We start from the raw sequence: 13,964 nt of genomic DNA, 5'->3' as shown, positions 1-13,964 counted from the left end.
CCATTGTGTTTTGGTGTTACATTTGACGGAACATGTGTATATATTCTTTAACTAAATCATATTTCTGTTTTTCCCATTGAGCTACTTTTCAATATTTCCACATGCCCCCTAGCAACAGCAGACAACTCCTGAGGTTCAAGCTATTTATACAGTTTATGGGTACACTGAGTTTTGCCTGCTTGGGAATCACTTCTTTAGCTTCTGTTAGCTGAGTTACTCCATAAACTATCTACATACCCCCTGGTAACTGCAAAAGCATGCCTTGGGATACAAGTGTCCCTGGTTTTAAATAACTGAATAACCACAGTATTATATAAATGCATGCTACAACAGACACAAGTTTTTTGGTTGTTCGTGAATTTTATGTGTAGCACCTATCGTGGCCTGCATAGAATTTCAGTTTGAGCTAAGTTCTAGCACAATGTACGGCTCTGATCCTCTATAGAGAGCAAAGGAAATGACGTAGTTTTGTAGAAGTAGCATCACCATGGGGTCTATTGAGAATTCACCTATGGGATTTTTACATCTTCACAAATGAACACCACATTTATAATGTTTGAAGCGCTAATTCAGCCGAGAAAACTAAAAAGCTAATAATATGCTATAGTGAACTACACCACTGTCACACAACTTCTACGTCACTACCGTTAAGCTTCTGATGGTCTCTGACAAGCTAACGAATCAGTAGCGTAATAAATTGTTTATTTATGTAATTTATATGAAGCACTGTCATTTAGCCACTTGTTAGCAACCACCTTTTTAAGGACACGTAAAAAACTCCAAAATTCACAAGTGGAGGTATTAACATATTTTATGTCATACAACAAAACGGAACATTTCTTCAGCTTGTGTTAACCACAGACCTTATTTCAGTCATCTAACCAAAGACCCATTCAAAATCCTCATTGAGTTTGAGAGGTTAGACTACAGGGAGCTAAAATGCTAACTTACTTCCAGGTTTAAGAACTCACTCCTGTTGCGCCCTACAGTGCAAATGTTGCTTCAGATGCATCCTACCCTCTGCACTCTCAAATGTGGAATAAAACAAGTAAATGTTAAGCTGGCTTTGCAATTGTGGTCTAAAGAGAACAAGAAAAAACTCAAGACATTCACAAGTTTTCTACAGCTCTAAACATGCAGTATAAATTTTTTGCCTGTCAGCAGCTCCAATCCAAAAGTATCAGCATCAGCTTTGAAAAAGTCATCTTAGTCACATGCTGAACAGAGTGAAGGAAGCCTGAGGAGGCTGTATGATGTCTCACCCCGGAGGTCCTCTCCGATGCCCAGAGCCAGGCCATCTTTGGTCCACTGAACAATGCCTGAGTAGTTGAAGACAACACAGGACAGGATCACCCTCTGGCCCCGCACCACCGACTGGTCTGCCGGCTCCTGAGAGAACCTCGCTGTCCACACTGGAGAGACAGATAGGAATTGGGGAGAAATTGGGATAAGTTAGGGACTTTCTCATTTTCACTGTGTACACACTGCAGGCAGGCTAGTATAAAATCACTCCAACTGTATCATGTTATTGTATCTGTGGTTTCATGGTTAATTGATTGAAAACTGCATTCCCCCAGCAGAAATGGAATGCCATCTTTGATCACACGTTGGCTTGCGGCCATTAACCGCGAGTATGGAAAGACGGAGGTGTCAAAGAAGAGGAAATCAGAACGGAGTTAGAGAAGAAGAAAGAGAAAGAAAGAAGAGGTGGTTAACGCTGACTCAGAAGCGAAGAGCTGGGAGATCAAACAGGCAACTTCAGCCATAGGGTTTCTCACACCCCTTGTCTTTTAGCTCCTGACTTTTATTTCTTCAAAACTCCCCAGCCCTCCCTCTCTGTTTCTCCCTTCTTCATTCCTCCCTATGAGTCATCTCCCAGGCTTCCACTCCACAACCAAAACTACAGTGGCTGTCATTGTCTACTAGACTCTCTCGCTCTCGCCTGTAGTCCACTACCACAGCAAGATGGACCAGCGCCACTCTGGCCCACCGACCGACTATCTAATATGATGAAATAGAAACAAGAAAAAACCCCTCTGCTATTGTTCCACGATGTCTGATGACAAGTTGTAATTAGCTGTCCCTTGAAGACATGACACCCGTACAATAGAGGAGAGGCAATCACCGTGGAGGATTCGCATCTCGCTTTAAATTTTCATTCTTTCCATTCTGTGTCTTGCTTTCATTTTTTCCCCTTGCACTTGTTATTTCAAAGAACCTCGTACAGTAGATCATTAACCCAATGCTGCATAGTACACCCCATCCTCCTCTGCCATTACCTCCATCCTTCTGTTCTCCCTCTATAATGTTGTATGTCCTTTACCCAAATTGCTTCGCTTCACTCTCTGCTTTTCCCTCTATATGTATGCATCCCCACTCGCCTCCTTCACTTTGTTCATCTATAATGCTGTCTATGAATGTCCTTTTGCCTGCACTGATTTTCCTCTACCTCGCCTTCTCTACAGTGTACGCGCCTCCTTCTTTCTATATACATATATAATGCTGTATATGTCCTTTTACCCATAATGCTTTCTATTTCTGTGTTCCTCCTCCTCGCTGGTTGGAAGGGGGTTAGAGGCGGACTGTCACAACTCATTTATCACATTAAATATCAGCCCTCCAGCACTTTCTCTCTCCCTCTTTCTCGTTCCCCCGTTCACCCGTCTCTCTTTTCTCTCACTTTTTTCCCTCACTCCCTTTCCTTCACCTCCTACCATTTACATCTCTCCTTCTCACTTGTCCTCTCCACTTTTTTATCACTTGCCCCCCTTCCCCGTACACTCCCTCTCTCATTCCCTCACACTTCTCCCTCTGAGCCCTCCAGCGCTTTTCTGAAGGTTCCCATCTCTCTCACTATTTTTTAACAACTGCCATATGCCTCTGCACCCCACCCCACCTCCACCGCCATGACCCTCGGTCCCTATCTCTCACGTTTCCCCCCTCCTTTCGTATACACAGACATGCACTCTCCCCCTATCATGTCAGATTTGGTGTGATTTGCAGAGGTACAATATGCCTGATAATACAAAAGAACCCAGTCATGCAAAAATATTTCCTTACCAATCATAACAATGGCTTCTGACAGTGCAGCGCATTAATATTCTAAAGATAAAGGGGATGTGCGAGGATACACAGTGAAAAGGGAATCAGATGCAGATGGAGCTTTGCAGCATGCATACCTAGAATAATTTAGCTCTGAACCAAAAATAATAATAATAGCGGCCCTTAATTTGCTCCCTGAGGAACACCCAAATGAACTGGATTAATAAATTAAGCTCAACAAAGCAAACAACATAGCAACAGCAACTGGCTGTGAAAAGTTGGGGAATAAAAGTCAAATCCTGTAACTGTAAACATTGTGAAAAGACACCCGAGGAATGTTTCCACCAATCCTAGCAACCACACTAGCTCTTATCTCCGAACCAATCGGTTATCGGTCTGACGATAATTAAGCCTTCGAGGGTAGCGTCAAATATTTCTGGGTGTTTAATGTAGACAGCGGGAATCTGGATTACATATATCTGGTCCAAGACTTCCTATTTTGTGCACTTGTCATTGTTATTAAAGTCCAATTAGCAACACGAACCAATCCGTTTCACCCCTTTTCTTTCCACACGGACTATTTACCTGCTCATAGACAAAGCCCACTCAAACTTGATCAGTCAACATGACTCAGAATACAGACCAAAACCACAACACTTCCAATACCAAAATTCTTGTCCTGTTACCTACAGACTCATTCAGATATCTGTTTATAGAGATTATCATATCTTAAGGTAAATTTAGAAGCTACTTGCTATATCAATATCAATACAAATTCAGTACATACAAATTTAAGACCTGAATAGGTAATTTAGCTTGTTTTAACTTGACTTTTCTCTGTGACATTGAAAATGAAAAGGATATCACAGCTTAAGGCCCCAAGACATATTTTGTTAGTCATCCTCTTACACTCATTGTAAGAGTGATCCTTCATGAACATACAGTTTTCTGCCAAAGTTAAAACAATCTGAGAGTCTTATAAACGTTTTCCAACTGTGCCATGCCCACTTTAAACCAGTGAGAAGAGCACAGAGAAGAAAAGAAATACAGAATTCTGTCACATACTTTGATTTTGCAATGTCTGATGAACCGCATAAACTTAGTTTTCGAGTACAACATTTTTAAAGGCATAGTATGCAGGAATTGTGTCTTACTGTTTGTAAACACAAAATTCAAACTTGGCCCCTCCTTCCAAGCTCAACTACAGTGAAAGCTAATGCCAGATTCCCTGTCATTTAGAATGAGCTATACAACTATTTTTGGAGCTTCTTGCCCAAAAAGTAATGCCCAGAAATGTCCCAAACACAGTAAATGAAAAGGGGATATACAGAAAATTATTTTGCATAAGTCTGTATATTGTTTTTTTATAAAATCCTGTAGAGTATACTTTTAATAAATAATACCTGAGGATGTTTTATCCAACTTCAAATTCTTTTGTTGCTCATTTAGTCATAAATATTTAATGTAATCGAGAAACATTTAAGATTTCAAACTAATCAAGAGGGCTATGTAATAGTCAAAACTAAACTTTTGAGTTTTTGACTATTTTTCATTATTACTATTATGAATAAATTTAAATTTAGACTTTTAAAACAAACCCCACATCAAAATAACTAAATTAACAATACAGATAATACAATCTAAATAAACTAAGGCTTGTATGTGTTCGTAGTTATTTACATGTTGGGTTTTTTCAGGATTCATTTTTCATCTCAACCGATCTAAATCATCACACATTTGTATTGAATTTTAACTGGCTTGCGAAGCATCGTTACATCACTAGTTAGAGTTCTCTAGACTTCTCAGCCGCGTATCAACAGTATCTAATGTTCACTTTATTTCAGTTCTGTTTATACTCACTCCTGGGGGAAATATCTGGCTCCTTAACTGTTGAATGTTTAACTATGCTCACAAGTTAATTGCTAACTTTGTCTTTCTGACATTTGGTGATGCTGAGTGAGTGTACAGTGGGTTCATCAGAGCTCTTTTCACTGAAAGGGGCTGTCTGAAAACTGGTTGCAGGCTGTAAAAAACAAAATAAATAGCTGAAAGATGCTAAAATGTACCATAGATCTGAGAGACCAAAGCTTCTTTGTGATAATAATTAATGTTATTATGAATGACCACCCTGACATAAAGTAGATCTATTGCCAATATATATATTAAAATAAACTATAGTTATCTGCTTTTTTTCCTCAAGGTTTTCTTACCAATCTGGTATGCAACTGTCGGAGTGTTCTGCAGCATGAACATATGGCAGTGATGTAGTGTTAATTTAGGTGGAAAATGTATAATCAACAAAGATATATATTTTTTAAATCTTACATTATAAACAAATGGTTATTATAGATTTTTTCCTGTATGCACTCATGAAACCCACATCTATCTGATGCTAATTACTGGAATATACAGTGTGGATTTATACCATCTTAGAGAGCATGAAGAGCCTGTTCTCAGATATACATGGGTGTAAAGAGAGTTTAACAGGGTTTAAACTACCCCGCAACCTTGACAGTAGCCTGAGGGCAAGCAAATCCTTTCCTCCACCACCTCAGACATGCTAGCTGGAGGTATTCCCTCAGCTGCCTCAGTAAACCACAAACATAATCCAAACAGAATACTCCTGAGTGGAAGCTTCACAATCTGCGGAGAAAACACCCATGCAAAGGCAGAAGACTGAAAACACTGACTCATTTAAACATGTGCTCATCGCCTTCTGATTTCCATATTACCCGGTTAACACTTGTCAACATGAGTGTATGTGCTTGTGTGTGTGTCTGTGTGTTTAACGAAGGAAATGTACGGGCTCAGAGCAGTCAGAGCTGAGGCAAGACAAGAGAGCGTATGCAAGGGAGCTTGTATTCTTTCATTATGTGGGTTATGCTGCAGTGACAAATTTAGAGTGTGTCCTGATTTCCTTGAGTCACTGATCCCCCAAGATACCACCAGGAGACTCCGAGCACCCTGTCCACACAAAGACCACGGTCACAAAGAGCTGCGACCATGACCACATACACACACGCACACACACACACAAACAAAAACAGGCGGCACAATATGACCTAACCTTCACCACATGGGCTAACCATTTCCCGTCAACACAAACACAACCACAACCCCAAACATATAATCGACACGTAGAGGCGGTTTCCCTGAACATGGATTACACCACGACTCGGACTAAAACGTCAAGCCAGCGGAGCGTCTCTATATCCGTTGGGAATGGGTCTCAGTTTAGTCTAGGATTAAGCACAGCCCTAGTCAAAGTTTGGAAAGGGATTAGGATTAAGCTGGGGCCTAGGACAACAGCCCCTGCAGACACTGTGACACCAACCTCGGCTTGTCAAAGCAGACACAGAGCCAAAGGCGAGCACGCACAGCTTGGACGGGTGACTCACCAAAAGCATGGCCACACGCCGCCACAGTGTGAACAACCACAGCAATTTAGCCCAAGAGCACCTCGCACCTCGCGCCATGCAGTGGTGTTTTAATAGCAAGGTAATGAACCATCAATTTGTTGTTGAAAATGACTGAGAGGGTATATGCATGCAACGAGCTATTTTTAGTAAGTGTGCTGCTCGTATGCCCTGCATTCCTTAATTTGCCACACGCCCTGCTGCTAGGTGCTGAATGTCAAAGCTTGCTGTACAGCATTTAAATACAGGCTCGCCTCGTCTGTCTCTGGGACAGGAGGCTGGAAGTGATGCTGTGCAGTAGAGGCTTCTGGGAAAGGTTCATTCAGTCTCATTAAACCTGATGCTATTAAATAAAATGGCATTTGTATGGATTGTTATGCATCGATCTAATTATCTTTGTGTCTGGGCCCCCCTCCCCGTACCCCTCTGTACCTCTCCGACAAAGTCCCCCCTGCTTTCCTCTCCCTCGCTCCTCTCCAGCCAATCCCGCGCCTTGGCTGGATCACAGACTTGCGTCACCATAGCAACAGCTGACGTGTAAAGTAACTGCCCAAAAAAAGTTTTTCTGTACGAGCGTGTCTGTGAGCGCACACGCGTATGTGCATCTGTGTGTCTGATGAAATCCTCCCCAGTGCTTGGTACACCCATTTTCCTGAAAAAACATTTTTCAATGACCTCATCCTCCCTCCACCTATCCAATTAATAGTCAGGCGGCCGCACTGGTCCCTCATTATTTCTCTCTTTCACCCTCCCCTCTCTCTTCACTGTTAGTCAATCCGCTCCAAATTGATTTTGTTATCTGTCTAATTCCATATCGCCTCTGCGTGTGGCCGATGTGTTGGTGTTACGGAGGGGCTGCCTCAAAATGAGATGCAGGAGAAGGGGAACAAAGAGACGGCGAGGTCCACAGACACGGAGCTGTGAAGTGTAATGGAGGAGGATGACATCACTGTTTCAGGACAAAGTTGCAGCCATAGGAGTCATGCGGCACTGACTTCACCCTCCCTGTTGTCTATATATGACTGTCCATACAGTTAAGTGTCAGTCCATCAGTCAGTGTGTGCACCGACAGCTCAGAGCGTCTGAGACACTGTGCACTCCACCGCTACACTTCTCTCTTCTTAAGTTCCCTTTTTAATTCACAAAACTTATTCAAATTACAAATGTTTGTTTTAGCTCCTAAAAAGCTGGTCCCAGAGATGTGAGGATTTAAAGCAGGACGGCACTATGCATTGTTGTATGCATGCAATATTTATGCATCTACATGCATTTTTATGAATGTATGCATGGTGTATGCACAGTACGATGCGTGTAGCCTGCAAGCAATTATTATTTTCATTATTGATTAATTTACTCCAGTATGCAGAATGTCAGAAATTAGTAGAGCTGATTATGGCAAAAAATTATAATGCTGCTTATTTTAGTCAATATTGACTTTTTTTACAACACAATTAAAATATATTCAGTTTGCAGTGATATAAAAGCTTGATTTTAACTACTATTCATCCAACAAGGTTGGATTACTGAACATAGTTTTTAAGGTAATGACCAAATTACTTCAGTCCTACCATGTACGAATTCACGTTTAGAGTAACTAGTAATAGAGAAAGAGAGAGCCATACTACGTCACCCCTATAGCTTGTTCATAACACGTCTCACCTGAGGAAACACCTGGTTAAATACAAAATATTTCTAAAAGCTGAAGAGTGTACTGTATTAGTGTCGAGCTTTGCCCTGGTCACAGACTGGAGGATTTGGAGGAAGGGGAAGTTTTATTTTATGTGTGGTGTGTAAAATGTTCTAATAAAAAACAAAATGCTCCAAATAAATGTCAATGTTGAAACTGAGAACATATTTTAACAACTGAAATTCCATTTTTGTTATTACAAGGTTACAGATTACAGATTAAATGTACTGTTGGGTTCTGGGACAGAATTCCAGGTGCCAGTTGCCTATACATGAACCCAAACTACAGCCAACTAATCAATAAATAAACTATTGTTTCAGCTCTAAACTCCAGACATGTAGTGCAGGAGTGTATCTAGCGGGGTTGGGCAATTAATCTAATTATATTTTTTAATTAGGATTGCGACTCCCAACAATTAGGAAAACAAGATCATCAAGATAAAATGATTATTACGCAACATTCTGTTTTGCAGTGATGCCCTCCTATTGTCTTGTGTTGTAAATCCAGCGCACCCCGTCCCTTACTGACTGGATATATTATTATTTCTTTATTTCTGTATGTTGAATATAGTTTCACCAAAGTCCATTAGGTTGTGGCAGTGCACTACAACATATTTGATGACATTTATTTAATATGTATGTATGTGTGTGTATGTATATATATATATATATATATATATATATAATTAATTTTCATGTGTTATTTTTAGATTATTTATTTAAATGTATATTTATTTTCACATTTTTATTTTTTTTACATTATTACTATTTATTTTATTTTACACATCTATCAATTTCTTTACTGGATTTATGTTAAACATAGTTTAGCAATTGTTTAATATATAATAGGTTGTGGTAGTGCACTACAACATATTTGATCACATTTATTTTAATTTTATTTTTTATGTATATTAAATATATGTTTACAAGACTCCAGTAGGTTGTGGAAGTACACTTACATTACAACATGATCTTATTTATTTGATCTAATTGAGTTGAATGTATTATTTTTATGAAATATGTATTTAAATGTATATTTATTTATATACTATTTATTTAATTTTACATTATTAGTTATTTATTTAAATGTATATTTATTTATATACTATTTATTTAATTTTACATTATTAGTTATTTATTTAAATGTATATTTATTTATACATTATTTATTTTATTTTTACACCAGTGCTTATCATTTATTTTATTTTACATATTTATCTTTTTTTATTATTATCATTCATTTTCAGGTGTTGTTTTTTTAAAGTTGAAGACAATCCACTGTTAAAAAGACAAGTTTTTTTGTTTTAGAGTTCAATAAAAAACAATGACTCAAAAGTCAGTTGTGTTGAATAATCATGATCTCAACACTGACCAAAAATAATCCTGATTATGATTTTCCCATGCTCGTGCCACTTCACTCTGCAGTTCCTCCCTCTGTTTATGTGGCTGTGGGAACTCTACCACCTGTGCCTGCCTTCTCTCAACAACATGGCTGCCTGGCAGGACGGCCATAATAACCTGTAACCATGGTGACGGCGCTATAGGAACGAGCGTGAGACATAGATGGAGAGGAGCGAGGGGAGTGAAAGGAGGCAACCAGCTGAGCCCGCTGACACCCTGTCACTCAGACACAAAGGTGACTCCTGGAGGTGGGGGGGCGGAGCAGAGGGAAGATCAGGGCAGAGGAGAGAAAGATCCAGAAAGAAAAAGACACAGACTCCTTCCTTTGTTTGCCGCATTGTCTGCCTGCTCGCTCCCTTTTCCTCTGTCACCTCACCTTGCCGTCCTCCCCCTTTACTAGCTTCGGCGACCTCTCTCTTTCTTCGTCTCTTTTGTGGCCTTGCCCCCTTCTCATTCCCCATTCACTTCCTTTTGTCTGCCGCGCATCTACTTAGAAATGATCCCGCCTCCTTCCTCCCTCCGCCGACCACCTCATTCCCTTCTTGGGCTACCTTTTTTTACCTTCATACCTTCCCTCCATCCCTCCCTCCACCCTCTCATTCCTTCTCTCCATTACTATCAAAATGGTTGCTGTGGTGGGAGGACAAGGCTTCCTGCTCTTTGTCTGTTCATTTCGATACCGCCGCGATATGCTTCTGTCAAGGTGTGCGTTCTCTATGAATGTGTGACGCCCCTCTGTTCTCTGAGGCTCCTCTCATGCTCGCATTCACATCCATCTGAAGAGCTTTATTTGTACCAAACCTCTGTTACAGACGTTGTTACCATAGCTACTGCCAGTGAGGACCACTGACACAATGATAATTCATGGACGAGGCATCTGACACATTACGGGCACATGAATATGCTCAAGCGATGGAAAGCCGGCCCCGTCGCTGGTAATCCACGAGCTTTTGTGCGGCCGGCGTGCCGAGAGGCTGACAAAGAATACTCTGCTGTAACCAAGGGTGACCAGAACTAACAATAGCCGTCCTCTGGATAAGCTCGAACAAGGGGATACATACATATCAAGCTGCTGCTCGGCAGCAGTGTGCTGCAGTGATGTTGATAGGTTTTCAGTGTAGCGAGTCCAAAGGGACCCACAGGTTGGGATTTGACTGGTTTAATGGGTCCACAATAGAATGTTTATTTCTTGAGAAATTGTAGCGTTTAACTCCTTTGATGTTGGTATGGCATGGTATGGTTACGTTTTTGTGTATGTTCAAAAAATCTGAAATTAACCAATTGTCAAATCTGAGAAGTTTAGTAGAAAACAACTATCACATCGGCATTACATACAAAATTAAAATAAAATAACATTTTTCAAGCAACATAAATACAAGTCATATTAAGTAAAAGTACTAATACCACACTGAAATTACTCCACTACAAGTAAGAGTCCTGCATTCAAAACATACTGAAGTAAAAATACAAAAGTATCAGCATCAAAATGTACTTAAAGTATCAAAAGTAAAAGTATTCATTATGCAGAATGGACCCACTCTGATTGTTTTATATACTTTTGGATGATTATTATTTTTGGTGAATTTATGTAAGCAGCTTTTTATTGTTGTCAAGGTAGGGTTAATTTTAACTACTAAAAATACTGTTATGTGGTTTGATTAATAATCATGCGTAATCATTTAAATTGATCATTTATATTTTATGTTCAATTTCAACCTAAAAAGAACCTTAAAATTCAAATGAAAACAAATTCTTCGAGAAAAACTAAGCTGGATCGGGATGTATGGGCATATGAGCTTAACAATGGCAGCCACCGCTCAAAGTATAGTAAAAACCATTGACGCTAAAATATCAGTTTATTTACTAATGAAGTTCATATTCTTAATTGTTGAAATTAAATCTGTGTTGACGGACTAGTTGTTGTGGTTCTGGCTAAACTAGCATGTGGGGTTATCAAAAGTATCGATACTCAAAAAAGTATCAATACTAAAACGTTGTATCCGGATACAATACTCATTTTCAAAAGTATCCAGTATCTGAATCTTGTTATCATAGTTGCAGTTTCTTTTTGCACAACTGTTTTTTATTATAAATATTTAACCTGTGGTTCTGTTAATTTTTACATGTTGCATTTTTCTTGTTAATAAAAATATTTCTGTTTAATTTCGGGGTCTTTGTTTTTATCCTGAGTATCCGTATCGAGTTGAAAATTTTAGTATTGTGACAACCCTACTAGTATGTAGGGAAACCGTACACGGGATCTCTTCTGCGCTGACGCTTCCAACAGCACTTGTCTGGTTTGCTGACAGCAGGTTTCTCTTGCTGGTTATTGTAATTTCTAACACGACTTTGTTGATCACAATGTATCGTGTTTCATGGGGAAAATGAGGTGGACAGTGAGTTTACTGCGTCCTTTTCAGAGTTTAATGCATCAATGACCTAGCATCATCCCTGGTGCTGTGCAGCTTGTAGCGCAGGGGTCGCCACAGAATTCAACTGGCACAATCGATATCATTATGAATCAATAATCAAGGCAGTAGTTCCCCATTGATTTTGGGCAGCGACCCATTCCTAAAGTCACTCTGCTTTCAAATGTCACGTGATCCAGCGTGTAAACACCCGCACTATCAGCTGTGACAGCTTTCAGATGGTCCGCCGGTGCACCTCAGCACGCCATGGTAATGGAATCCAGCGGGACAATTTTACAAGCACCGTCCCATCGATAAATCACCTCCTTCAAGGTCTGCTTTAATTCAATCCAGTGTAATCTAATTTTATTGGTATGTACTGTAGCTTCTTGCAATGTCATCTGTCACAAACCATCCAATAAAAGCCCGGGGCCTTGACCTCCTAGAGGCGAAGTAATATTCATACAGAGCCCCTCGCCAATATCGCCATCAGTGCATACTGTTGCTTTGAAGAGGAGGCTTCTTTGTTGATAGCAAACACACTTAAAGACTGGAAAGCAAAGTGAGTGGGGTGATAATAAATCTGAGTTGATCATTGTAGACTTTTAAAGCCTTTGGATTGCATGAGAAAAATACAACTCGTCCAATCAATAGGAGCATCCTCTTATAAAAATCTTAAAGGAACGGTTCAACCCAAAATCAGAAATACATGTTTTTTTTCTCAGGGTTGGGCAATGTCTACCAAATTGATATATGATGATGTCCACAGTGAAACATCACGATGGATGATGATATTGTCAGCGCAAGTCATCCAAACTGCTCAAATCATATGAACACAAAACCCACTACAGGGGCTATAATATCCACCGTGAAGAATCATCATCATCTTATTAATTCCTTCACCAGAAATGAGTACATTAAATAGACCGTGAAAATAAGTGCATTCTTTCACATATGAATTAATTAATCAATTATCTTTACTTCCGTTGATGTGACAGAGTTTGCACCTTCAGTTGCACTTCTTAAGTCAATCTTGCATCATCAAAAAATGCAGCCAACGAAAGAAAAAAGCTAACATTATGCTACAGCTTACTACACCACAGTTGCATGACTTCTACGTCACAGCCTTTATCCTTCAGATGGTCTCCGATAAGCTAACCAGTACTTTTGACTAGCTAGCGAATCAATAGCCTAATAAACTGTTTATTTACATAATGTACACTAGAGGCTTTGAGGCGGACTAATGAGAGAGTGATTATGTGTAATGCCCCCGACAACCACTGTAGTCTCATTTAGCTTCTTGTTAGCAACCACCTTTTTAAGGACACATAAAAACTTCAAAATTCAGAAGTATTTTAGACATCTAACCAAAAACCCATTCAAAATCCTCATTGTTTGAGAGGATAGACCCCAGGGCGCTAAAATGCTAACTTCCTGTAGCGCCCTGTAGACGATGGCATTGTCCATCAGCCCAACCCTAGAGTGCAGTTGTATTCAACTTTAGTTTGTTTTGGTGTGAGTTGCTCAGTTTGGAGAGATCAGGATTAAAGTTGTCTGCTTTCTCTCCAATCTAATAGAACTAACTTGTGATGGTCAAACCGCCAAAAAAAACAGCAGTGTCACATTCCAGAAATCATAGATCCATGTAGGATCTATTTCTTTGAAATACCCTATCGTACTTATTACCACATGACTTGGTCCAGTGCTGTTGCTCACAGTTTGAGTCCCTTGTGTTAATGAAGGGAAATTTTTTATTTCAGACAATTGTGCAGTTCAAATTCTGTTGCGACACTTTTTCTGTTTCAACATGACAGGTCCATAAAAAGATGTTTTCTCAGTTGGGTGAGGTAAAACTTTACAGTCCCAAACAACCACAGTTGGGAAGGTTATTTTTTTAAAGTTTTAATCTGTATTCCACTACATATTGTAAGAGCTCGGTCAATATATGGGCAGCTGATAGTAGTGGCTGATATTGGCCTATCACAGACATGTCGGTATCTATTGGTATTAG

At 39.7% G+C, this 13,964-nt stretch overlaps 1 protein-coding gene across 1 annotated transcript in view; it reads right to left on the bottom strand.

The window, feature by feature from the left end:
• kirrel1a (kirre like nephrin family adhesion molecule 1a) overlaps positions 1–13,964 on the bottom strand; it is a 52,354-nt gene that overhangs the window by 31,776 nt on the left and 6,614 nt on the right. Inside the window, exon 2 of the mRNA XM_059354867.1 lies at positions 1,263–1,412. Coding sequence (XP_059210850.1) covers positions 1,263–1,412 — 150 coding nt within the window. The remainder of the gene's footprint in view (positions 1–1,262; positions 1,413–13,964) is intronic.

This window comes from Centropristis striata, chromosome 17 (genome assembly GCF_030273125.1).
Source record: "Centropristis striata isolate RG_2023a ecotype Rhode Island chromosome 17, C.striata_1.0, whole genome shotgun sequence".
Lineage (NCBI taxonomy): Eukaryota > Metazoa > Chordata > Actinopteri > Perciformes > Serranidae > Centropristis > Centropristis striata.
Note: the sequence above shows the minus strand (reverse complement) of the source record. Positions and strands in the feature narration are given on the sequence as shown.